The sequence below is a fragment of the Arvicanthis niloticus genome, chromosome 20, assembly GCF_011762505.2.
Source record: "Arvicanthis niloticus isolate mArvNil1 chromosome 20, mArvNil1.pat.X, whole genome shotgun sequence".
NCBI lineage: Eukaryota > Metazoa > Chordata > Mammalia > Rodentia > Muridae > Arvicanthis > Arvicanthis niloticus.
Window position 1 is genome coordinate 40,398,062 of NC_047677.1, and position 25,624 is coordinate 40,423,685.

General features: G+C 50.0%; 2 protein-coding genes across 7 annotated transcripts; one reads left to right on the forward strand and one right to left on the reverse strand.

Annotated features, from left to right (window-relative positions):
* Positions 1 to 710: 710 nt before the first annotated feature.
* Derl3 (derlin 3) lies at positions 711 to 6,464 on the forward strand. 5 transcript variants are annotated; one of them, XR_013105499.1, is made up of 8 exons: positions 711 to 904; positions 1,015 to 1,080; positions 1,166 to 1,239; positions 1,362 to 1,455; positions 1,836 to 2,031; positions 2,153 to 2,354; positions 2,463 to 2,553; positions 2,669 to 2,694. XR_013105499.1 is itself a non-coding variant. In XM_076917206.1 (7 exons), exons 1-7 carry the CDS (start codon positions 812 to 814, stop codon positions 2,739 to 2,741), a joined length of 687 nt encoding a protein of 228 aa, XP_076773321.1. In that variant the 5' UTR covers positions 726 to 811; the 3' UTR covers positions 2,742 to 6,464. The 5 variants fall into 5 exon arrangements, 1 of the variants encoding a protein (XP_076773321.1); XR_013105500.1 differs by lacking the exon at positions 2,153 to 2,354 and adding an exon at positions 5,130 to 6,464 and having other exon boundaries at positions 719 to 904; positions 2,650 to 4,975; XR_013105498.1 differs by lacking the exon at positions 2,153 to 2,354 and adding an exon at positions 5,130 to 6,464 and having other exon boundaries at positions 720 to 904; positions 1,018 to 1,080; positions 2,669 to 4,975.
* On the reverse strand, positions 4,636 to 25,470 carry Smarcb1 (SWI/SNF related BAF chromatin remodeling complex subunit B1). Of its 2 annotated transcripts, none has more exons than XM_034524423.2 (9): positions 25,117 to 25,470; positions 20,838 to 20,976; positions 19,126 to 19,255; positions 16,156 to 16,293; positions 14,748 to 14,875; positions 12,516 to 12,682; positions 10,836 to 11,026; positions 5,222 to 5,353; positions 4,636 to 4,955 (listed from the first exon to the last, which is right to left on the reverse strand). In XM_034524423.2, the coding sequence occupies exons 1-9, from the start codon at positions 25,207 to 25,209 to the stop codon at positions 4,916 to 4,918; spliced, it is 1,158 nt and encodes a 385-aa protein (XP_034380314.1). In that variant the 5' UTR covers positions 25,210 to 25,470; the 3' UTR covers positions 4,636 to 4,915. The 2 variants fall into 2 exon arrangements, with proteins under 2 accessions (XP_034380314.1, XP_034380315.1); XM_034524424.2 differs by having other exon boundaries at positions 20,865 to 20,976; positions 25,117 to 25,468.
* Between the last annotated feature and the right edge of the window lie 154 nt (positions 25,471 to 25,624).

The window sequence follows — 25,624 nt, forward strand, 5'->3', positions numbered from 1 at the left end:
ACATCAACTGTTTTGTTTGTATAACCTTTTAGTGAGTACAGGGATCTTTTAGAAGTGACAGTTAAATGTCACCTCCTCATATAGGCTTCCCTGGTCTTCTTACCGTGGAGGTTCGTCTCAGACATTATTTTTCATCAAGGAGCTGTTCTATTGAACTGTCTGGACCATGAAGGACAGTGTCTTTTGTTGACTACAGGATCCCCAGCATTTATCAGAATGTTCGACACACAGTAGGTCCTCAATAAATGGTTGACAAATGGCGTTTTTCTCTTCTACCAAATTTCAAGTCCCTCTCCAGTCTGCCCACTTGCTCCAGCATGGCTCAGAACCCTCAGCAGGGTCCTCTCCACAGTGTACACCCAGGAGGATCACGACTGGAGCTCCCACGTGATAGCTGGACTCTGAGGGTGACACCAGAAAACCGGAGGTTGGCCTGAGGCCGGCCCAGCATCTCGGCCCGCCCCTTTCTCCACTCTCTGGGCCTCTTTTCATAGCCCCGCCCCCGTGGCAAACTCGTGGGTCCTTGCTATTGGTTCTTCTCTAGATGCTGTCAAACGACCAATTCTGATTGGCTACAAAACCTCCCACGCCTCCATAGCAGCCACAACAACCGCCACGTGCTCTACCGTGGGACTTCCTCATTGGCTAACCGCCTCGCTACACCAGGCCGTCCCGCTTCCTCTTCCCATTGGCTTTCCAGTTCCCCCCGGCTCGGCTCCTCCGACGCTGATTGGCCCCCAGAGAGCGAGGCGGGGATTGGGGCGGGTAAAGAGCGTGGGTTTGCCGGCGGGCGCACCGAGGATTTTTTTCGATGGCTGGACAGAGGCTGGCGGCGGGCTTCCTGCAGGTGCCCGCGGTGACACGAGCCTACACCGCGGCCTGCGTCCTCACCACGGCCGCAGTGGTGAGCGGGCCGGGCGGGCGTGGCGGCGCCATGGTTACAGTCCCTGGCCGGCTAGAGGGGGTTAGGGATGTCGCCCGCTTCCGGGGTCTTACACGCTCCCCGTCCCACAGCAGCTGGAGCTTCTCAGCCCCTTCCAGCTCTACTTCAACCCGCACCTGGTGTTCCGGAAGTTCCAGGTGAGGCGGCCTTGACCCAGGTCCCCGGCACCCAGGCCCCTGCCCTCCATCCCCGCGCCTCACCGTCACCCTCACCTCTTTGCAGGTCTGGAGGCTCATCACTACCTTCCTCTTCTTCGGGCCCCTGGGATTCGGCTTCTTTTTCAACATGCTCTTCGTGTATCCTGGGCCACCTTGGCGGGGGTTGGGGGTGAGGGTGAGCCTTGGTGGGAGTTATGCTGGGCTAGTAACGGGGAAACTGAGGCTCAGTCGACGTGGCACTTCCTATGCCGGTGTTGCAGGTTCCGCTACTGCCGCATGTTGGAGGAGGGTTCTTTCCGTGGCCGCAAGGCCGACTTCGTTTTCATGTTTCTCTTCGGTGGTGTTCTTATGACTGTATCCTTCTGTACGCTCAGTATTATTGGGCCAAAGTATTATCACGCCATTTCTTATCTGACGAGACCCACCCAGACCAGGAGGGACAGGCATTCAGAGCCTGGCAGCCATGTAGCTTGGGCGCCCCAGCTAGATCTTCAGTGTCCCTGAGCAGCACAACAGGGAGATACAGGGTAGCCTGGTAGACAACCGAGGCTCCGAAACATGGATGCAAAGAGCCAGAAGAAGCAGGCACGGGAACTGATGGGGCCTGAGGACCTGGAAACCACAAAAGGGGTCCTCATATCCCTGGAGTAGACTAGCGATGAGGGAACCCGTGGAAAGGATCAGAGGCACCGTGGGCAGCAGACTGCTCCAGGGAGCCTTGACTCTTGCCCCAGCTGCTGGGATTCCTGGGTAGCCTGTTTTTCCTGGGACAGGCCCTCATGGCCATGCTGGTCTACGTGTGGAGCCGTCGCAGCCCTCACGTGAGGGTCAACTTCTTCGGCTTACTCAACTTCCAGGCGCCATTCCTGCCATGGGCCCTCATGGGCTTCTCGCTGCTGCTGGGCAACTCGGTTATCACAGACCTGCTAGGTGAGCCTTGCCACTCACCCCAGGCCAGCTGCTCCCATAGGGGAATACAGGGCATATATACCCCTTCCCCCTGCACCTCCCAACCTCCTCATCTTATCCTAACGTCTGTTCTGTTAATTAGCGCCCCTCAAGCAGTCCAGCTGGCCCACAGGATTTGCATCTGCAGTTGACAGATCACCTGAACCGAGTTGGTCCTGCCTGGGGGCGGTTACAGTTTCTGCTTCCTGTAACCTGGCTCTTACTCCCCCAGTGTTCTCAAGCCCCTAGCTCCTCCCCCTCCCCGTACTGTCCACTTTTGGGCCCCTTTAAGCCTGCCTTTCAAGGTCAGTTCTGATCTTATTCTGGCAGATAGCAGAGTACTTTGTGCTCTGGTGCCTGGGTTACACTGGGCTGTGAAAGATAGCCTCTGCCAGCTTTTGGCTCTCTCACAGGGATCGTTGTGGGCCACATCTACTACTTCCTAGAAGATGTCTTTCCCAACCAGCCTGGAGGCAAGAGATTGCTGCTGACCCCCAGCTTTTTGTGAGTGTTGGACAAGGTTTCCCCCGCTTCCCCTTAGGTGGCAATCTACCTACTCCATGGGGGTGGGGGACTTGTGTTTACTGAAGTACTCAGTAGAACTGTCCCCTCCCCACAGGAAGCTGCTACTAGATGACCCTCAGGAGGACCCCAACTACCTGCCCCTTCCAGAAGAGCAGCCACAGCCCTAACAGCAGCTCCTGGACAGTAAGCCCGTTCTGGCCAGCCGGAGGCTTCTCAGGGCACTCATCCTTCCCCTCCACCTCAGCTCCAGCTGAGCAGTCCGTCTGAAGGCTGGGCCTATCAGCAGCCTTGGTGCCTCAGCTAGCAACACCCTCCACTTTTCTGGTTTTTTTTTTTGTTTGTTTGTTTTGTTTTTTTTTTTTTTTTTTTTTTTTTTTTTTTTTTGGTTTTTCGAGACAGGGTTTCTCTGTATAGCCCTGGCTGTCCTGGAACTCACTTTGTAGACCAGGCTGGCCTCGAAGTCAGAAATCCGCCTGTCTCTGCCTCCCAAGTGCTGGGATTAAAGGCGTGCGCCACCACCGCCCAGCACCTCCACTTCTCTGAACCATCTTTCTGCTCAGCTGTAGTGACAGGACAGGGGGCCCAGAGAGGCCCAGGATGCACAGATGCCTAGCTGAGTTCTGAACTAGTTACAGACCCACAGGTCTCATCTTTATACTCCCAATGCGATGGAGACCTCAGTCCCAGCCAAAACGAATCCTGCCTGCCTGTGGTGCCTACGGGCTGATGCCATCTGCCCGGCCTGTCTTCATTTAAAGCAGGTGTTCACCTTCTCCAGCCGGTGACCCAGGGGTCCCATAGTCTCAGGCACAGAGGACAAGCCTGGCCTCAGCCAAGCTAGTGAGTCCAGGACCTTGAGCTCTGTTTAAGCAGCAGCCATGTACAGCAGAGGCAGTCTGGAACATTCCATTTGTCTTGTAGCTGAAGGCCTGTGTGAGCTTTCCTACCTAGCTTTTCTTGTTGCTCTACACCTGGCCCACGGATGGGGCTTACCCTGATGCCCAACAGTACGGAAATTCCCCAAACCATTGCCTGTCGTTTCTATGGTAACAACAATGTTTTCTACTGAGTCTGACTCAATTTTGTAGTGAAACCTGGTGTGGCCATTGCTGTGTGGAGTGGAGGGTTTTAAGACTGGCAGGTTCTGAGTGGGGGTGGGGGGTAGAGTAGGGTACTCCCTAGGTGGACCCACTGAGTGAGGGTAGCTGCAGTGTGGAGCTGGGGTGCCAGTGTCACTGTCTTCAGTCACAGCCTGTATATCCAATTTGCCAAGCAGAGTTTGCGTTGGTGCAGACACATGTTCATTCTATACCACAAACCATGGACAGAGGAATGAGCTTACCCTAGGCACAACTTGGGGGATGGGGAAGAGGCTCCACCTCCTCTCTCCACAGGGCAAACTCAAAAGGATGGCACATGGCTGGCATGCTATTTCCCTGTTCCTCACAACAGGCTGGGAAGGAGAAGCTGGCCCAGCCACAGCTGAGATGGACTTAGTTAACCTTTTCTGGGGCTGCTAGAACTAAGACAAAGACTTCTGTTTGCGTATTAATCATGTGTCCAGGTGCTGTCCACACATGACCAAGTCCTCTTGGAAGGACTTGGGATTCATTCTAGAGCAGCACGGTCCCTCCAGTGGCAGCAGCCCGTCTGGATGCATCAGGACCAAGGCCAGCAGAGGAGCGGACACTGTCAACCTCTACAAGGATCTGCTAAGCACAAAGAGCCCCTGGGAAGCTGGAAAGCACAAGAAAGAACAATGACTGGCTCTGCTCTGGGGCCTTGTGGCTGGCTATGCAGACTCAGAACTAGAGGGCTGAACAGACAAGGCCTGACACACCCCCTGGCTGCACGCCCCTCCCATCCACACAGAACTAGAGGGTGGAGCAGACAAGGCCTGACACACCCCCTGGCTGCACGCCCCTCCCATCCACACAGAACTAGAGGGCGGAGCAGACAAGGACTGACACATCCCCCTGGCTACACGCCCCTCCCATCCACACAGGCTCTGTCTCCGGCTGGACTCCTGGCTCTCACTTTTATGCTACTGCATCAAGAAAATTGAACACGTTACTTTTTATTTAAAAATTGTTACCAGCCCTGCCTGGGGCTCCTATACAAAAACAAAATACAACCCAAATGAGGCTGCTTCCCGACTCTAGACTCTGGGGGACAGTGTTGGGGTTTAGCTAATGGAATGTGTGCTCAAGGAAGGCACCCGGGAGGCTCCTACCCCAGTCCTCAGGATGGCACCAGCTGTCCCTTTGCCCTTCTCTTTCCACAGAGGAAGGAAAGGCAGTCCTCTGAGATGCTCCGTGGAGGTCAAGCACAGATGACTTCATCACCAGGCTGGGGCAGTGTTGGCCAGACGCCTCATTCGCCTGAAGCAGGAGAATAGGTGGTCAGTTGGGGCTGGTCACAGCTCGGGGTGGCTGTTCCTTCTGGGTACGTTATTTTCCTAGAGGAGCTAGGTGTGGGGCTGGTCTAGCAGGAATAGTCTCCAGCCTTTTCTGGACCTTGCCAGTTGGCTGCACGGACCCCACTTATCTCTACAGAAACCCTGAAACCTGCTAGGAGATACAGCAGACATGACCTGAGGACTTGCCTTTGTTCTCTGAGGAAATGTATCCTGGGGCCCTGTGTATACCTTGTGTTCCTGTCTTGATCCCGGATCTTCTTCTCCATCTCCGCATCCGTCAGTGTCTCCAGCAGGGGGCACCACTGGTCAGCATCTCCGGTATTTCGGATGGCAATCTCCACTGTGGGAAGTGGGTTCTCACTGAGGGAAGGGAGACAGGGAGAGAGAGGAACAAGGGCTACGTAACAGAAGAGCAGCTAGGAAGTCCCTCAGAAACCACTGCTCCCCCCCCCCCCAACCCTTAGCAGATGGCCAGGCCATGGTAGGAAGGCCCACGTGTCCCAGCTGTTTTCAGCAGCAATGCTGATTGGCAGCTAGAGGATGGCTTCTGTCACTGCCTCAAGCATGTGAGGACCTGCACCATCTGCAAGGAACAGCACTATCACCTATGGCCGAGAGCCTTCCTTTAAAGCCAATTCTTGATAAGAACTGAAGGAGCTTCTAGCTATGAGGTAGTTCCTCTGGACAGAACAGTGTCACGGATACAGGTGACAGATAAACCAGGCCTATTTACCCTCTTCTGTCCATGGCCCGTACCCACCAAGACCCATTAATCAGAAAAACACAATAAACACCACAGGGATGAGGATGGGGGTGCAAAAAGACTTCCTCAGAGGCCTCAACCTCACAGAGGGCCACGGGCTGGCCTGCTCAAGTGTCCTACACATCTATCCCTTGGCTCATTTCATGGAGTCCATCCACACTAGGCCTCGGAGAAGCCAGCCTTTTTGCTTTGAGACAGACAGCTGGTTGGCAAAGAACTGAGGCTAGAAATACTATCTCCAGACTCAGAGTCCTTCAGAGACCATCGGACTCCACCTCATCTCTTCAAGCCTCTTGCCAAACAGACACAAAGTGAATGAAATGGGACAAAGGCTAGGAGGGAACAAGCACTGGGGGATGGGTGTGGCTGTGCCTCTCTGGACCCTGGTTTTCAGTCTGTAAGAGGAAGCTAAGGAGGTACCCAATGTGTTCCAGCCAAGTCTAGCCTGGCAGGAAGCCGCACAGCACGGCTCTAACCAGGTCTCCCTCCACCGTCACATGGCCTTCCAGAGCCTTTACCCTCCTGTCCAGCCACCCAGTCTCTGAGCAGACGGCCATCCTAAAGCACCCTGCTGCCCTGCAGTACCTCATCACTTGGCAGATGAAAATGGGATAAAGAGCTGATTGGGCTGCTGCAGGTTTTGTCTTAAAATATGGGAGCAAAGTTAACTGTCGGGAGGGGAAACATTAAAGCAGCCGACGACGTTCATTCATTGTAGAAGTTTCTTCAGAGCCAGACAGGCTCCTACAGGCTTCAGGAATGGTAGATTCCACAAAAGCAAAGCCCTATCTGTACCAGGTTTGATGGCAGAGTCACAATTCCTTATCACTGTACCAAACCAGTACAGGCCAAACCTGGCAGCTTAGTGCCTACCCTCGCCGAACACAGAAAAGCTGGTTAGAGCCAATTCTTGACATAGAAGGTTTCAAGGACCTTGGGCCTGGATCAAGGCCAGAGTATGGCTGGAGCTGGTTCCACAGATCAGAAGTGCCCCAGCCCCTTGGCAGACCCAGGTCTGACTTAGTATTGAGGCTCAGCTTACAACATCCATACCCACAGGCTCCACAGAATCTGGAAGCTCAAGCTCCAGCTAGTGACTCGGAAGCCAGGGATCAGTCAGCCCCTACCCTGTGGTCAGTCCCTGGGGCCAGCCCCTTTCCAGCAGCTTGATTTAGAAATCCGCCAGACCTATCCCTCATCTCCAGGTCGTTTCCCTCAGGAGGGAAGAATTCAAAGGCGCCAAGCCTAGGCAGTAAGAAGCAAAACATGTTTTCCTCTGAATTTAAACAAGAACTGGCGAACAGTCCCAGAGGCGCCTTTGTTTACCTCTCCATGACTCTGGGAAGATTTCACACCAGTGGGTTTGTTCAAAAATAGAACTGCTAGAGCTGACCATGGAAGGATGGGCTTAGAGCCAACACTGGCTGCCTCAGGTTTGTGGAGACATGCAAGCAGAGACATTGCCCTGAGTCCCAAAGTATGTGGGCCACTGGAGTCAGCCAGTATCCAATGTTCCAAGGGAATTCCTACTCATGAACTTCGAGGCCAGGAAAACCTGGACATTCTCCTGGGTCTGTTGGAAGGGCTCTTAGAAGATGATGGTGCAAGGAGAGACGGATGCTATTGGGGTATATTTGAGTTTTATTTGTGATGTAGGGGTTTTTGCTACTGTTTTTTAAGACAGGGTCTCTGAGTAGCTCTGGCTGTCCTGGCACTCGGTATGTAGATCAGGCAGACCTCCAACTCGGAGATCTACCTGCCCCTGCCTCCCAAATACTGGGAGATTAAAGGGGTATGCCACCATGCCAGACCTTGATGTGGGAGTTTTGTTTACATGACCTGTGACAAGCAAATTGAAAAGCAACCATTGTCACTATAAACAAGAGAATGGACTTAAAGAAATGACTGGCCTAAGGCCAGTCAACCAGAGGGAAAGAAGACCAAATTCCAGTCACCTTATGCTTGCAAACCTCAGCTGCCATGCCTCTTAGAGGGAAGTTCTAAACCATTCACTGGGAAAAGGCGATATTATGGGCAAGCTGCTGATACGATATGTTTCTGTTCTAGGCAATGCTTGCTTAGATGTGACACGCACACATACTTGCACATATATATTTCATACATACAAACATACATGACAGATGAAACTATTATCTGGACTTATGAACTTCAGCAAACTATCAACTTTTGTGCTGCAAAGAACACGGTCAAAAAAGTGGAAAGGCAGGCTGAAGAGATGGCTCAGCGGTTAAGAGCACTGACTGCTCTTCTAAAGGACCTGAGTTCAATTCCTAGCAACCACATGGTGGCTCACAACCATCTGTAATGAGATTTGATGCCCTCTATGGTGTGTCAAAGACAGTGACAGTGTACTCACATATATAAAATAAATCTTTTTTTAAAAAAAAGTGGAAAGGCGACCCAGCGGATGGAGAATATATTTACAGATCCTACCTCCTAAGGTATGTATATCCAGAATATAGGAACAACTCTTACAACTCAACAATAAAAAGAGAAACCAGTTAAAAATACAGGGCAGTAAAGGGTTGTTATGAGGTCCTGACATAGTGAAAGGAAAGAACTGACTCCTACAGGTGGTTCTGTGACCTCCACACATGGATACCCCTTCACCAATAAATTGGGGCAGGGTGAATGAGCTGAATAAGCCATTTCCAAAGATGCACGTGCACATGCACACACATACAGGGCCAATAATCAATGTGAAGATGCTCAACCCCAGGCTCTATCACTTCCCACTAACCAAGAAAGCTACAGTCAGAAAGACAAGAGCAAGCATCGACCAGCATGCGTATCTGAAGCCCACAGCACCAGTGGGTTCTCCAGGATGATGTGGCTACTCTAAAAAGGTCAGCCTGGCAGGTCCTCAAATGCCAGATGTGATAGCTAAATATAATCCAGGCTCTTAAGAGGCACAGCCAAAGCCGGGCAGTGGTGGCGCATGCCTTTAATCCCAGCACTTGGGAGACAGAGGCAGGCGGATTTCTGAGTTCGAGGCCAGCCTGGTCTACATAGTGAGTTCCAGGACAGCCAGGGCTACACAGAGAAACCCCGTCTCGAAAAATCAAAAATAAATAAATAAAAGGTAAGACTTTTTTTTTTAAAGATTGCTGATGGCCATGTGAAACTCACCGCTCTCTGCCCCCGACCTTGCAGCAGCTCAGGACCCTTTATCCTCATTCTGGTTTTAGATATCTGTGTTGCTCTAATCCAGTTCTGTACTCTAGGAGCCTGGAGCCTGTTACAGTTTTGTCACCCCCCCATCCCCCTCCGCCTACTTCTTGTTCCTACCCTGGCCTTTACCAGGCCTGTCTGTCTTATTGCTAAAAGGCACAGCCTTCCAATGCATGTGCATCATGATCTTGCTCACACATGTCCCGTGACCAGCAGCTCTCTCTGCTATTCTGTGGATACAACCAGAGCCCAGAGACCGGTGGGATGGGTACGGAAGTGAATGGGACAGAGATGTGCAGAGACTGGCAGCCTGGCTCAAAGGAATTTAGTGTGCTCCCAACATGAAGCAACAGAAGCTTAAAACTTAAAACTCATTTTAAGCGGTCAAAGGACACAAGTTTGTCAAATTCTGTGCATTCCCAGAACAGGCTGGGACTAATCCTACCAAGGAGGAACAGTTAGGATGACAACAACAAAAATCATTTGCCTGTGGCAAGTGGTTAAAAATCCCTAGTTCTCTATGTCTGTGGGGTAAGGTGACACAGAGCAGGGAGTATGGAAGAATCAGTTCTGGCCACTCCCTCTGGTTCTTATGTATAGAAGAGCTAGGCTCTGGTTCTCTGTCACTGCTAGGACTCATGCAGTGTGGGGAGCATCCCAGCTGCCCAAATGGTCCAACACACAGGGCAGGTATTGAGAGCTCACCAGGCCCAACTGGCTGGGAAGATAAAATAGCCCTTTGAGATTCTGAGTGCTTGAGACATTCCAGGAATCAGGCAAGCCACAGCTCAGATTTCTACCAGAGTAGGCTTACACTTATTCCCAAGGATTTGAAATCTGAACCCAGAACTGAGGATCACAGCAGAGCTGGGGCCTTCCTGTCCACACGAGGCACTCATGCCATATAGTTCCTGAGTCCTAATGTAACACTACTGGGTGGCTTCCAGAGGGCTTGTTCTGGAGCGTGGGAAAACTGCAGGTGGCCAGGAGACCCGAAGCCACCTAGACCATGATAGCGTAGATGCTGCTAAGTGTTGGCCACAGAGGAGAATGTCGCCAGCAGGACCCACCATGTGCCTCAATTAGCTGCATCAAGCCTTGAGCACGGCACATAGAGCTGCCACACAGCAGGAGAAGCAGGACGCTCGGTACTTTGCTGCTAGGAGCATGTGCACATTCTGAAGTGAGTTTCCACTCGACTACTGGCTGCGGATGCATCCTCTGTGTCAGTGACTCTCCTAGGACCTAGACAATGTTACCTTAGCCTGACTCCAGGCTACTCTACACTGGCTGAGGCTTGCTGGCCTTGGCTCCATACAGGGTGAATGGACACCGTGGCTGCACCCACAAGTGGGCTTCCTTCAGGAATGGTGAGGCACAGGACAGACACCATGGCTAGAAAACAGCTGCTTGGCTAGAGTTATCTCAGTGAGCAACTCACGTGCATGCTTGGCATGGAAGTGCTTGGGCTGGGTGGGTGCACACCCTTCTAGATGTACCTCAGTTCTTCTGTCTGTCCCCTCCCCAAACATCTTAGTTATGTGTCTGGGTGTACTGCCTACACGCATGTCTACATGCCCCTTACATTCCCGGTGCTCAGAGGGCGCACTGTCCCCTTGGGACTGGAGCTGCCTCTCTCCAGACCCTCTTTTCTCTTGCTCCTATTACAGAAATCCCTAAGGAAGTGGATTCTTGGGATGTCTGGCAAACCTATCTGAGTCAAAAACCTACTAACAACTTCCTGAACTGCCATGTCTTTGCAGAAAGCCCTTTGCTCTTGCTTTTTCTAAGCACTCCAGTTCTCAATGAAGTCTTTTCCCAGTGGAGGCAAGGAAGTGGGCAAAAATGCAAGACCAGTGGGAAAGATGACCGTGCTAGTTATCCTACCTGAAGGCATAGGTCTTCTGGTGCCAGCTCAGCTGTCCTCGGATGCTGTATGCAATGGTGGTGACAAACTCCCCGCCCAAGCCCAACTCCGAGCACAGCTTCAGGGCAAACTTCTCTGGGGAGTTCTCTTTCTCTGACATGTCCCATTCAAACTGGTCCACCAGGGAGATGTTCCCCACATGGATGTTCAGCTGTGGCGGGAACCAAGAAACACAAGTGAAGGCCAGAAAGTTAGATGCCTGGGAAAGCTAAGGGGAGGTGGGGACATTCTAACTGCCAGGTCTGAGGAAAGTCTGCCCATCACTCAGGAGCTGAGGACCAAGGCTGGCCCTTCTCATCTAGTCCTTATTTATAAAATAGAACCGACCTCCCAGTATCCCACCCTAACCTCTTTTCTCATCCCCTTGCACGCCATGCTGACCACCCGTCATCTTTGTCCTTTACTCCTCGGGCAATCAACCTTTATGTAGCTATGCTGGCCACGCAGGGCTCAGCTTACCTGCCACTCCTCAGAGACTATCCATATCCTAACGTCACCACTTTACAATCATCCTGCCAAGCAGCTCATAAGTACACCTACCCTATCTACTGTCACCCCTTATAAAGATATGCCTATCCCCAAACTTCACGGAAGGAAAACAATACTCCACAAACTTGGGCTTCACCTCCAGTCATGTGGCACACACACCAGTAACATTAAAGAGAAGCATCAGTGCAGTAAGACACAGGCATAAAGCACACGCACTAATAATGAAGCTTAGAGTCAACATAATCGGGTACTTTACACCCACTAGGATGGCTACCATCCAAACAAGAAAGGAAGAAAGGGGGAATGAAGGAAAGAAGGGAGGCAGGCCAGTAATAACAACTTTTACTGACTCTGGGTAGAAACTGGAACCTTAGTACACTGGGGACATAAGATGGTGTAACTCCTGTGCAAGTCTGGTAGGTCCTCAGAATAATAAAGGATAGCCAAGTGACCTGGAAATCTTTTCTCTAAGATTTATTTATTTTTATTTAATGTGTATTGGTGTTTTGCTTATATGTATGTCTGTGTGAGGCTATCATATCCTGGAGTGAGCTGCCATGTGAATGCTGGGTATTAAACCTAGGTCTTCTGGAAGAGTAACCCGTGCTCCTAACCTCCACAACCTAGCAACTTAACTTGCTTAAATTTATTTATTTATTTATTTATTTATTTATTTATTTATTTATGAGACAGGGTTTCTCTGTGTAGCCCTGGCTGTCCTGGAACTCACTCTGTAGACCAGGCTGGCCTCGAACTTAGAAATCCGCCTGCCTCTGCCTCCCAAGTGCTGGGATTAAAGGCGTGCGCCACCACCACCCGGCACTTGCTTAATTTTAACTAATGTTAATTTTAATTTGGAGTATTAAAGACCCGAAAGCAGGAATACAAACAGGTATTTGAATCATAAAGTATTCTGGCCCAGCCCATAAGACGCTGCACATCTCACTGTGGGCTCCTCTAACTCTGGGGTCGGCTCAGCAGCACTGGCTGTCTTACCCACGATGTGACACTTTACTCTGAAAAGTCAGCCCACTCATCCCTGAGCACTTAGTCAGTCTGTCCCTGAAAAGATGTCATCTCAGAAACTGCATCCCACGGCAAAGAACCCTGACAGGCTTCCATCAAGAGCTGAATGTTCTCTTGGCACCGACCTTGATGATGACACGTTGGTCAGATTGGTCCTCCAGGATGCTGTCTGTGGGGTAGGACTCGATCTGCTGTCGAATGGCAGAGGCAATAGCTGGCACAAACGTCAGTGGATTCAAATCCAGGTCATCACAAAGTATTTCTGAAAACATCTCAGGGGTCATTAGCTTCTCTGAAACCAGAAAAATGCAAAAAAAAAGGATCTATTTGTAGTGCCTCAGCTCATGGTGCTCCCACCTGTCCTGGAGTCTCTCCCATCCCTTCCTCCTTTGACAAACTTGCCCTCACACAGATGTGGACGACCGGGCCCCTGAACTGGACTCCCCAGACACTCACAGCAGCAGAGGAAGAAGCATCCTTTCCCTTCTGGCCCATACCCTGCAATACCTCCCACTGCCTATGGGAATCTGTGCTCTGAGAACAAGACTTGGGCTGTCAAGATGTAGGACATTTCCACCAGTACCAGGAGCCCTCTACTGTTTTTCTGCAGCCACATCTACGTGACTCTGTTCACCCTTCACCTGTGATATCTGTTTCTGTAATTCCAGCATCTGAAAAGCTAGAATCATACCTTATGTAACTTGGGGTAACCTTTTTCTAGGCAGAAATTTTTTTCAGAGAAGCTAGTCAAGGCAAAGGTGGGTAGATCGCTATTATTTTAAGGCTAGCCTGGTCTACACAGTGAGTTCCACATCAGCCAGGGCTATATAGTAAGATTCTATCTCAAAAAAACCAACCAAACAAGCAACAAAAATTCTTGAGCAATGCATCAGGTTGTTCCTTCCTTTTAAGTGATAATCAGCATCCTGCAGAGCACTCAATGTTCTGTTCACTGGATCACCCACTGCAGGGCATCTGGGCTTCTGCCTGCCTGCCCACTGCAGGGCATCTGGGCATCTGCCTGCCTGCCCACTGCAGGGCATCTGGGCTTCTGCCTGCCTGCCCACTGCAGGCCATCTGGGCTTCTGTCTGTCTGTCCACTGCAGGGCATCTGGGCTTCTGTCTGCCTGCCCACTGCAGGGCATTTGGGCCTTTTCTAATTTCTGCCTCTATGCAGAGCGTTGCTATCATACCCACATGTAGGTTTCAGTGTAGACAGATGTCTCCAGTCCTTCTCTGGGACACATGCCCACCACCGTAGCTGCTCACTCGGACAGTAGTCATGTTTACTTTCTGAACTGATTTTTAGAGCAGCTTAGACATTTGTATTTCCACCAGTGTGTGAAGGACTCAGTTCCTCCACAGCCTAGTCAGTAGTAACTGATGTCACTGGTTTTATTTTGCACTTCTTCAATAATAGCTAATAAAGCAGAACACTTTCCCAATGTTTACTGCCATCTAAGCATCTTCAGTGAAATGCATTTTCATGGCTTCTGTTCTTCTAAAATATTGTTTAACATTTTTTGTGTGTATGTGTGGTTGTTTTGTTTGCATATACATCTGTGTACCACTTGCATGTCTTACGTCTTTAGAGACCAGAGGCATTAGATTCCCTTGAAATGGCATTATAAACCACTGTGAGCTCCTATGTGGGTGCTGGAAATTGTTCTCTGGAAGAACAGTCAGTGTTCTTAAGTCTGAGTCATCTCTGTAACCCATTTTCTTATTCTAACTAAATTGTTGCTTTCTAGAGTTTTTACAATGTGTTCTTTCACAATTTCACACAAATATGTAAAATACTGTGATCAATTCCATCTCCTGTTATCTTTTTCTTTTTGAGACAGGTCTCACTATTTATTCCTCCCTGGCTGGCCTGTAACCTGCTCTGTAGACCTTGAGCCTGCCCGAGTGCTGGGATCAGATGCACGCACCTCTCCATCTGGCATCTTTTACCCTGCTGACAGGGTCTTTTGCAAGGTAAAGTTTTAACGAGGTCCGAGTTTTAGTATCTATTCTGTACCGTACTGCTAGTGTCTAGAAAGTCTTTGTCTATCTCTAAACACCTGAGAGTTTCTCTTATACTTTCCTCCAGCAAGTTTCATGGTTTTGTGTTTTATACACATTAAGTCTGTGATTTTTTTTTTAAAGAGTTCAACATTAGGTGAGAGATTTTGTCCAAAGGACTATCTTTCCTCCCTAAGGAATAGGGCACATGACAGAAGCAGAATGAACCAGAGTTTATAACCTTAAGATCCATGCCACAAGCTTCAAATGTCAACTCTAGAACCTGCTTGATGGGCAGCTGGAGGAGAGTGGGCATTCTGAATAAGGCTCAGGCAAAACCAGCTAACACATACCATTCATGTTCCAGGTAAAAGCATCTCGAAGCTTCTGCCCGTCTATCTCCATGTCTAGCCGGATGGGTACCAGCACCTCAGGCTGTGATGCATTCTCATGGATCACAGCTGGGTCATGGTCATCAAAGCTGAAAGGGTAAGGGCAGCAACTGTCAGTCAGGGCTCCAGGGTTCCCTGGGTCTAAGTCCCCAAAGACAAAAGTCTCTGGCTTCCCAGTGCACTGTGGGTCCCAGAGTAGATGGTTGGAAGGGAAAGGCCATTTCTTCCAGGCATTTGTCATCTAGCCCTGAGGCAGCACAGATGAAGTTATCAGGAGTCCCAAGGCCAGTCTAAAGGGAGTGCAGAAAAGCAGTAAACAGATGCTCAAACATGTCTGTGGTTACAGTCTGCAACAGGGCCGGGCAGTGTGCTTCATGAATGCACCAGGAAGAGCCAGGAAGCTGCGGCCCTGAAAGCAGAAACCCAGACATGGCAGCAGGGTCTGGAAGCTTTATCCCAGCACTTGGAAGGCTGAGACAAACTGCCAACAGTCTGGTGTCATACTGGGATACAGGGTGAGACCCTGTCTCAAAAAAACAAAACAAAACAAAACACCCCAAAATTACCTCTTCCCCTTAAAGCTTAGTGAATGTTTCCAAAAAGGGGTAGAAAAATACTAAGAGCCATAGGTCAAAGCTTAAGGGGGAGGGCCATGAGGCAGGATGGGAGAGGACAGAGAAAGGCAAGTGTCTTCTAGAAGTCCACTGCCCTCGCCGACTCAAAGCAGCTGTACTGACTGCTCATGATATGCACAAAATCAAGTCAGCATGCATGGACGGGGGAGGCCCTACATGTTAAGTGTCCTTCTAAGAAACACAGACGGAGCTGTCACACACGGAGGAGTCCACATGACCACAGAGGATGCAGAGACTGGAGTGGGGTGGCTGTAGCTGTAAGCTGAGGAAGGGGTGGTCAGCAGCTTCCCCAGTTGCAACCCAGGGCCTCTGAAGAGAACAATACCTGCCCACACTCTCACTCTGGCCCGTGACCCTATTTCAGACTCCTGACTTCTAGGTGAGGACAGACTAAACCCATAATGTTGTAAGTCACTACAGTGGTTTGTTTCAGTAGGCACAGAGAACTGACACAGTAGGAGTCACGTGGGTATTACCTGACACCCTCCAGACTGGTGGTGGGCATCAGACGGAACGTGCTGCAGGGGCAGGCCTAGGTGCTGTGCCCCCGAGAATTTCACTGAGGTGCTAGGGAAGGGGAAGGATGTGAAAGAACACAGCAGGGGCCCAAGGAGGATAGGGAAAGCCAAGGCTGGTGTCCTGGAAGGAAGGGAACAGCATCGGAGGCAGTGCTGGGCAGCATCTGAGAAGGAGACTAAGGCACACTGGAGAGTCTCTCAGCGGTGCTCACTCACCACAAGGGGAAGGTCCTCTTCTTGTCCCGCCCCATACGGTTCCTGTTGATGGTGGTGGAACATGGCACAGCGTCCAAATGGTGGGAGCTGTTGGGCAGGGTGGGGACCCACTGGCTGTTTCTCTTGGCTTTCTGTTCCCTAGAGAGACAGAGGAGAAAGTAACCCGGTCAGAACAGGGCTTAGATTCTGCACTGCGATCCCTACTCATGTTCAGTGCACACTACTGTGCCCCTGGCCATCCCCCTAGGTCCTGTGGAGGATGTCTTCCTGGCACCTGCAGGTGCCTGTGTGAGGAGGGCACAGAAGTATCAGATACAGAACAGGGAACAGTGGGGAAGCCTTTCATCCCAGCACATGGGAGGTAGAGAAGGGCAGGTGGATCTCTGAGTTCCAGGCAAGCTACGGCTACAGAGTGAAATCCTGGGGGGGGGGGGGGGGGGGGGGGGGAGTGAGTTACTTCCTGCCTTGGTTGCCCCTTGACAGTGAACTATAACCTAGAATTGTAAGCCAAATTAAACCCTTTCTCCTTCTAAGTTGCTTTTCTGTCAGAGTACATTTACACAGCAGCAGAAATGAAGCTAGAACACTCACCATTCTATCCCCACACTGCACTCACAGCACCCGCAGACACTGTCACTAGAGTTCCAAGTGATGCCAACCAACCGGACTTCCTATGAGAGGGTGGGACTTGGTCTTTCGTGGCAGAGCCTTTAACTGTAACTTTTTATATTTGAGGAAAATTAAAAAAAAAAAAAAAAAAAAAAAAAAAGCCAGGGCCACTTAACACCCTTAATGGCAAGGTCTGGGACCACCCTCTTGACAAGGGTGGGGCAGGGGGCACAGTACTGAGTTTGGTCTCAGGCACTGCAGGTCTGGCTCTGTTCTTATGATCTGCTCTCACCTTTGAGACATGGAATACAGCCCCAGGAGCTGGGGACTCATGTGCCCAGGGTTTAACAGCTGGGGCAGTTCCTATCTCAGCCCACATGGACAAATGCTTCAGAAAGAGTGTAAAATTTTAAGTAGCAAATCCCTCTGCCCCACCCAGGTCAAGTGAGTGTCCATCTCTGAGAGGGCTAGCACTCTTCACACTGCGCACACAAGCCCAGCACTGGGCTGGTATTTGGAAACTACTGTCTTCACCGCTCATCTCTTCCGTGCTGACCCCACCCATGACCCTCATTCCTGCCCTATCTCCGAGCTGTCCCAAGAATCCCAAGAGAGGGCAGGATAGGCAGGCTTCCAGGCCCTTTGTCAGACTGACTGAGCAGTGTAGCTCTCACTGTTGCTTTGGCTTCCAGGACAACAGGACTCCACTCCGTCAGCTGGTCCTCATCTGACACAACCAAGAAACTGTTTACCACTGTATAAAGGGTTCCCAGCTGACATGTGCAAACATAAAAGTGTCATCCATGTGCACATCATTTCCTTCAGGGACTGCCTGGGACGGTCCAGCCATCCTTATGTTCTTACCACATCCCTGGGGGAAACAAGAATCCGCTGAGCACACGTCTCCACTGCTCAGCAGACTGGATGCGTGCCACCGTCTCTGGGGGTAAAGGGGGACCAGAAAGCTAGAATCTAACAAGGAGATGAAGGAAAGCCTGGATGGGAATGCTTCCCCATTGCATTGCCATCAACAATACCTTCCTCCCGCAGTCCCTCGGGGTTTCAACAGTGAAACGTTCTTTTCTGTCTCTTGACAAGGGCCCACTGTTAGCCCACATGGGCTTTTAGATCCACACCCCCTGCATTCATTTCAGAGGTCTTCGATTAGAGGTGGGGGCCATGGTGTCTGTGATGCAACTCAATGGGAGAGCATGGACACAATCACACAGCAGAGGACAGCCATTCCTCCCATGTTTGTTTACCTCGTATATATAGACTATTCCCTAGTTAACTGTATACTGTGGCCTGCGGTGCAGCTCAGAAATGGAACACCAACTCATGGAGTCCTGGGTTCAGCATCACTCCCCTCATCAAACCTACTCAAGTTTTCAGTTCACTCTCAGTCGAGATGTGGAAACACTAGATACAACACAGTACATTTGTAGTCATTTGCCATCTTGTTGCCACAAATACTTTTATAATAAATAGTTCTGTTCTGGGGCTGGAGAGATGGCTCAGCGGTTAAGAGCACTGACTGCTCTTCTAAAGGTCCTGAGTTCAATTCCCAGCAACCACATGGTGGCTCGCAACCATTTATAGTAGGATCTGATGCCCTCTTCTGGTGTGTCTGAAGACAGCTATGATGTACTCATATAAATAAAATAAATAAATTAAAAAAAAAAGTTCTGTTCTAGGCTGGGAAGATGGCTCAGTGGGTAAATGTACTTGCTTTGTAAGTATGGTGATCTGAGTCTGAGGCCAGCCTGGCTTACAGAGTGAGTTCCAGGATAGTCAGGGCTACACAAAGAGACCCTGTCTCCAAAACAAAACAAAAGTGTGTTTGGATCTGAGGACACATGTCAATCGGTAGAGCACTTGCCTAGCAGGTAGAGTCCTGGGCACTGCCCCCAGCACCGCTATAATGAGGCATGGCGGCACACACCTGTAACCGCCAAGCACCAGGAGGTAGAGGCAGGAGGATTGCAAGTTTAACCCCATACTCAAATACATAGCAAGTTTAAGGCCAGCCTGGGCTACATGAGACCTCATCTCAAAAAGAAAGAAAAAGTTCTTTCAAAGTTTTACCTATCTATATATTCTAATCTATTGTTTCTTTTGGGAGTTTTTCTGAGTCACTGATTTTTTTTTTTTTTTTGGTAAACAAATCCCAGTTCCAGAATTCATGACTGAGCCTATGTTTCTTCATAATTCCAAAGATACAGAAGAAACTTAGAAGCCTAGGTCAGGCAATTATAAACACAGTGAAGAAAGGGTTGAAGAGCAGGTCATGTCAGCCTGCTCTTAGTATGAGAAACTCCCACCCACATGCCCCCGAGTCACACCAGGATTAGGAAGGTGTACCTGAGGTAGGTCGGGGGCTCGGTGCTGATGGACACAGCCTTGTACTTCTCATCATTGCCGTCCAGAATCTCTTCCACCTCTGAGGCTTTCAGTAGTGTCACACTGGTGGCGAGGGTGGTGTATCCATGATCTATAAGCAGAGAGACCCACTGTGGTCATCCCGCAGCAGTGTGAACAAGGTGCCAACCACTGATACAGCACATGAGGTCGTCACATGCAGGAGGCAGGGAAAGCAAAGTGTCAAAGTCACTACTGCTGAGTGCTAGCCTCTTCCAAAGGGGCGGCTGGACTGAGGCCTTGCCTAGACATTTTAGTGGAGAAAGCCTCCATGGGATGCATTTGGAGGAATTCACCTCTTAAGAGCATTAGCTCAGAGACAGAGAGGTTTAGGGCAGCTGCAGCTTAGGGGCTGCCAGGAAGGCTTCCGAATAACACCCCAGTGGGAAGAGGTCTGACACTACCACAATCTAGAACACAAAGCAAGGTATGAGACAGGATGAAAGATGGCTACTTTTCTTTTAAAACAAGAGCCCAGAGAGTTGGAGAAAAGTGTGTCACTCAAGCAGAAGTTACCATCCTGAGCCAGTCCGGATGTGCTGTCTGGAAAACAAGACAGACTTCATACCGACTTGAGCCCAGCTCTTCGAGAGAACCTCTGTCGAGAGCTGCTAGGTATCTGCAAGACCCGATTAGCATCACTGGAGGAATCGCTCAGTTACAGGGAAGGAAGGAACACAGCAGAAAGACCAGTGGGACTTCATGGGAACTCAAGGAAGGGCAGGCAGAGCTATGCAGTCACCATGCTAGTGACTGTCCTCCACTTGTGACACAAGGGATAAAAAAAACCAAACAGTTTCAGGCAACAGTGGATATGTTTCAGTAGTGACTAAAAGCAGCTCTGGCTCCTGCATTAAAAGAACCCCCAACTTACCATAATAGACAACACTACATTAGCACCTACAGACAAGACAGATGACAGAGTGCTAGCGAGCACGCATGCACGCACACGTGCACCCAGGCCCAGGGCAGCTCTCTACAGGGTGCCTCTGCTGAATGGAAAGCAGCTTTGTCACCTGCCAGATGCCATGCTGCACCCATATCCAAACCCATACGCTAGAGGCGCCAAATGTATGAAGAGCAGTGTCACGCTGCACAGAGCTGCCACAGCCCAGAGTCACACTAGTTTCACTAGCATCAGATGGCTCACCTGGCGAGCCCCAGGCACAGGGCAGGCCACATGGAATGGGTACATGCACGTGAGCTTAGCACGCTGGTTGTCACGATGAAGTATTATAGGACAAATGTGCTGAGGGAGAAAAGCGGTGAAAGCCCCAGAGGAAAGAGAGGGCGGGGCCACCATCTACAGCTGCCAGGGTGACTACAGCAACACTCACAGCAAGTGGTAACAAATCTCAGCATTCCTAAAACGTTTTGAGACCAACATGTCTTCACAGCACCTGTTACTGCCCTGGCCCCAGCCCCGCACGCACCCACTGGCCCAGCCGGGAACATCCACCAGTGGAGTATGGAGACTCTCCCTGGTCCACTCTCACCTGAGGCGTGTGTGTGCACAGACAGGGTGGCCCGCCCTAGGATGCTCCCTACCGAATTAAGGTCAGGCTGCAATGAAGACACTGGAGTGAAAACGTTTTATCTTCATGACATAAGCGAGTGGTTTTGAAACAGGTTTACAAACCCTCGTGAAGACGCACCCTTAGTGTTAGGTTTTGTTTTTTTACCATGTGACGATGCCACTATTTTCTTCCTTTCTTCCACAGTGGCTAGTCGCCGCCAGAGTGAGGGGTATCTCTTGTACAGAGAACCTCGGAACATACGCAGATAGTTTCCCACCTATGGGTAAAGCAAGAAGGCTCATTATGAGGGTCAGGCTACCTAGCACCATGCCCAGACAATGCCTCAGGATGCCAGGCTTTCAGCCGTCAGCAAGTACATTCTGCTGACATCAAGGGTTCAACAGCAGTGCACATCTGGCCGGCATCTGTGTCTCCTTACTTCAGAACCAAGGGAGGATCCCAGAGCTTAGTAAGAAGCTTGTGATTCTGACCTGACTGGAGATTTTAACACTTTTCTGAAATCTAAGACTCCTGTGACCTTCTTTCATCTTAAGAAGCAGACTTTGATATTTTTACAAGGCAATAAACACCAGAAAGTTTTTAATTTTAGACAGATGCAAGATAATTTGTCCCATTGCCTGTGCTGCTTTGTTTAGTAATAAAACTCAAACCAGAGATGCCAAAGAATTTTCCAGAGTCTAAAAAAAGCACTGTATTAGCAATCCCTAGCCTATCTTATAAATCACTACTTCCCACAAGTAATAGCTTCAGTTTGTTTGTAGCAATACTGTAAGTATGGCCTTCATAAGAAGCTATGGGGTTTTTTAAGATGCTCTATGATCTCTCTGACTTTTCAGAAATGCTATCTTCAGAGTCACACTGTGGGGACAACCAATAGATGGGTTCAAGGTGCTCACTCTGGCAGTGAATTCAGGCCTCTTTACTCAGCCATCGGTGCTTAACAACCCTGACTTTCCCTCCCCGCCAAGACAGATTCTCACTATGTAGCCCTGGCTGGCCTGGAACTCACTATATAGACAAGGCTGCCCTTGAGCTCACAGAGATGAACCGACCTGCCTCTGGCCCACTGAGTGCTGGGATTAGAGGTGTTCACAGTCCCACCAGGCCTTCACGCCTGGGTCACTTCTAGTGATCTTTTCACCTTATTCACCTATCACAGCATACATTTATTAAGTGAAAGTAGTCTCTGCACTTTTCTTCAAGAAGACATTTATTTACGTGAGCTGTTGTGCTCACACCAGTCCGTATGCAGAACAGCAAAGACTCTTTGTTGCTGTTTGGTTTGTGGGTTATTACCACCCAAAAGTAAGTATGGTTTCCATTCATTTTTAGAAAAAAAAAAAAGTTAGCAATATTGTCAATTTGCTTTTCTGTAAAAATAGATTCTCACTTCATAGCCCTGGTTGGCCTGCAACTTACTATGTAGACCAGGCTGTCCTTGAACTCACAGAGATGGGCCTGCCTCTGCCTACTGGGTGGTGGGATTAAAAGGTGTACTGCAAAGTAGTCCCCCAGCTGGGTGGTGGTGGCGCACGCCTTTAATCCCAGCACCTGGGAGGCAGAGGCAGGCATATTTCTTGAGTTCGAGGACAGCCTGGTCTACAGAGTGAGTTTCAGGACAGCCAGGGCTACACAGAGAAACCCTGTCTCGAAAAAACAAAAACAAAAACCAAAAGCAAAGTAGTCCCCCATGGCTACGCTGAGGGACCTATACCACAAATCCTAGAACACTAGACTGGACCACCTCCCTAAATCAGTCTTTGCCCTCTCTGGAATATACAATAAAGATTCTGGCCTTGGGCGTTCATTTCTTCAAAGTTCTGTGACTCCTGTGGCAAATGATAGGATGACAGGGACACAGTCATATCCACTGCAGACACCAGAGACAATGCTAGTGTTGCTGTGTGGCCCATCTGTCTGAATACTGAATTCACTTTCCAAGACGAAGGGACCAGGGGCCTTCATCCATACAATACTGCCATAGGGACTGCAGTCAGAAAGAACTATATGACCCTCTGCTCTTCCCAAAATCAAAGGCAAGCGTCAGAGTGAGAAAACCTGTTCATCTTTGGTTTCAGGATAACTATTCTTATTCAACTGGGAAGGCCAAGAATAAAGAGGCCAAAAGGAGGTTGTAGTTAGCTTTCTAAACCTAGAACACGTGATGACGATGACCTCAAAGGGCACATATTTCCAGTTTAAGCATCTCAGATGCATGAGGAAAAGAAAACCAGCCAAGAGGAACGCTCAGTGCAGAGCAGGTGTTTAGGGTCCCCAGGATGAGAAGTGAGGGCTGAGGAAGACAGAAGAAGAGGGAGAAGGTCAGGAGGCAGAACAAGCTGGAACTAAGCCTCCTGAGGCTCTTCCCACCTGACTAGGAGCTTCCTTTCAATCGTTCCACCAGAGAATTTTCTGTTCAAAACTACCCCAGCCTCTTAGAGTGGAGGCCAGATTTACCCCTTTACTGGTCAGTTCAGGTAAACATCTCTCAACCAACTCTTCTGCAGAGACTGTGAGGAGTCCTCAACTGCCTTATGTACCTTGCATTTGGGCAAATGCCTACTGGCTAACAAGGACCCTTCCAAGTTGTGGGAGATGGACAGGCCCTGACTGCACGTCCCCAGCACAGCCACTGTGGAACAGCGGCACAGAGATGACAGTGGGAACAGTCATGGCGGCTCACACTTTTTGTTTAATGGAAGAAGGTAAAAATAGAAACTCTAAGTCTGGATGTTTCTTTTTTTGTTTTGTTTTGTTTTTGTTTGCTTGTTTTTCGAGACAGGGTTTCTCTGTGTAGTCCTGGCTGTCCTGGAACTCACTTTGTAGACCAGGCTGGCCTCTAACTCAGAAATCCACCTGCCTCTTCCTCTCAAGTGCTGGGATTAAAGGCATGCACCACCACCACCCGGCAGTCTGGATGTTTCTGACAACAGTGGTCCCACTACCTTATTCAACCAACACACTAGTGAAATGGAGGATATGACCCTGAACAGGTTAATTGCTGGCAGTTTGAAATGGCATTAGCTCTCTAGGGTGGGCACTTACTTCTTGACACACGTTATATGTCTACTGGGTGACATTCACACATCTGAACTTTTATCTTTTTGGTTTTTTCCCCTTTGAGACAAGATCTCACTATGTGGGGCAAGCTGGATTCAAATTCACCCTCAAGTTCTACTCCCTGAGTGTTCAGTGCCTGGCCACCACCCACATCTTAAAAAACAAAAAAGAGTAAGAAAGAAAACATGTACACGGGTGCAGTGGCACCAAGGGTTTTGATCCCAGCCCATCTCAGAGGCAGGTGAATTTCAGTGAGTTCAAGGTCAGCCAGATCTACAAAGTAGAGTTACAAGCCAGCCAGAATTACATCTTGTCTCAAAAAGATGGGGGGAGGGAAGACATAAACTGGTTGGGGGTTGCCCTTAAATGGAAGGAAGCTAGTTTGAGACAGACCATCTGCAAAAAAAAAAAAAAAAAAAAACCAAAAACAACAACAAAAAAAAAAAAACCAAAAAACCAACAACAACAAAAAGAAACTTCACGCATTTGGCTGGTCTGTAGGGCTAATTGCAGGGTTTTTCTAAGGCTTCGACCCTTTAATACAGTTTCTCATGTTGTGATGACACCCTCACCATAAAATTTGTTCGTTGCTATTTCATAATTATAATTTTGCTACAGTTACAAGTCATAATGTAAATACCGGATATGCAGGATATTTGATAGGCGACCCCATGAAAGGCTCGAAGAACCTAAGGAACCTTGTCCACCTGACTGAACAGAAGCTGTCTCTTCTAGTTATGTGTTATGGGTTAGCGATCCTCGGATTTATCCCCTATAAAAACTCAGAATCGGTTCACAGATCTCCAAAATGTTAGTGCTTCTGGCCTCGGGGGGTCTCATCCACTCAAAAGCAAACGTTCTCCTCCAATCACTTTCTAAACATCATAAAGTTCATAATGTTTCTGCAGTCCACCTCAGAAGCAAGAGCACAAAGGGGAGGAGGCTTTCCCAAGCCTCAGGCTTACAACTAGAGATTTCAAGACCGTAGCAGTGGGGTGCACGAGAGCTGCCAAAGGGCTCAAGGGCGGTATTGCACCTCCACTTCCAAGCGCCCAGGGGCTTCCCGAACATTCTTTTCCCTTTTGCCTGGCGTGTACCGGCTCGACGCTCTAAGCTACGGCTCATGCTTAGGGTCTAAACGATGTTAAGTTGGAAAGTAAACCCAGAGGGACCAGGCAAGTGAGGACCCGGCCACGCCCACCAGGCCACGCCCCAAGTACGAGCACGCGCCCGCCTCCTCGATGAATGGAGGCGCGCACTCGGGGAGCACTGGCCCGCCCCGGGACTCGAGCCGGCCAGCCGCTGCCCGGGATGCCGAGAACGCGCCGCGGGCTACCTCGGAGCCGATCATGTAGAACTCCCCGTCGTCCTCCAGCTGAAACTTGACGGGCTTCTGCCCAAAGGTCTTGCTCAACGCCATCATCATCATGGCGGCGGGAGAAAACGGCAGCCGGGGTCGAGATGGAAAGAATCCGGTGGGCTGGGGCGGGGTCGAGGCGCGTCGGACCGAAAGGAACGGAGGCCGGGAGGTGAAGGCCAGGCAGGGCGAGCCGGGAGAACCGGGCAGGCGCTCGCGTCACTACTGGGTTCTTTAGCCGTCTCTGCAACGAGCAGGCCGTCCTCCGTGCGCATGCGCGGGGGCTGACGCTAACGTGCGCGCCGACGCTTGCTCGACACAAGGCCCAGCGCGTTCCCGCAGGCCCTTAAAGGGACCCCAACCTCTTTTTGCTTCCTGGGCTGCCTCCCCCAGGCCGGTATGGAGGAGGAAAACTTCTCAGCGACAGAAATAGCCACTGAGGCCCTGACTTAGGCGGTAGCTTTCCTAGTCGCACAGCCAGAGCTGG

Bases quoted from the DNA above. Each gene is read 5' to 3' on its own strand.
- Derl3 (XM_076917206.1), top strand. From the start codon at position 812: ATGGCTGGACAGAGGCTGGCGGCGGGCTTCCTGCAGGTGCCCGCGGTG. The intron at 905-1,014 runs GTGAGCGGGCCG...CCCGTCCCACAG, and splicing joins TCCTCACCACGGCCGCAGTG to CAGCTGGAGCTTCTCAGCCC. The intron at 2,554-2,668 runs GTGAGTGTTGGA...CCCTCCCCACAG, and splicing joins CTGCTGACCCCCAGCTTTTT to GAAGCTGCTACTAGATGACC.
- Smarcb1 (XM_034524423.2), bottom strand. From the start codon at position 25,209: ATGATGATGATGGCGTTGAGCAAGACCTTTGGGCAGAAGCCCGTCAAG. The intron at 12,683-14,747 runs GTATGTGTTAGC...TTCTGGTTTCAG, and splicing joins TTTTACCTGGAACATGAATG to AGAAGCTAATGACCCCTGAG. The intron at 4,956-5,221 runs GTATACACAGGG...CTCCTGCTTCAG, and splicing joins GATCAAGACAGGAACACAAG to GCGAATGAGGCGTCTGGCCA.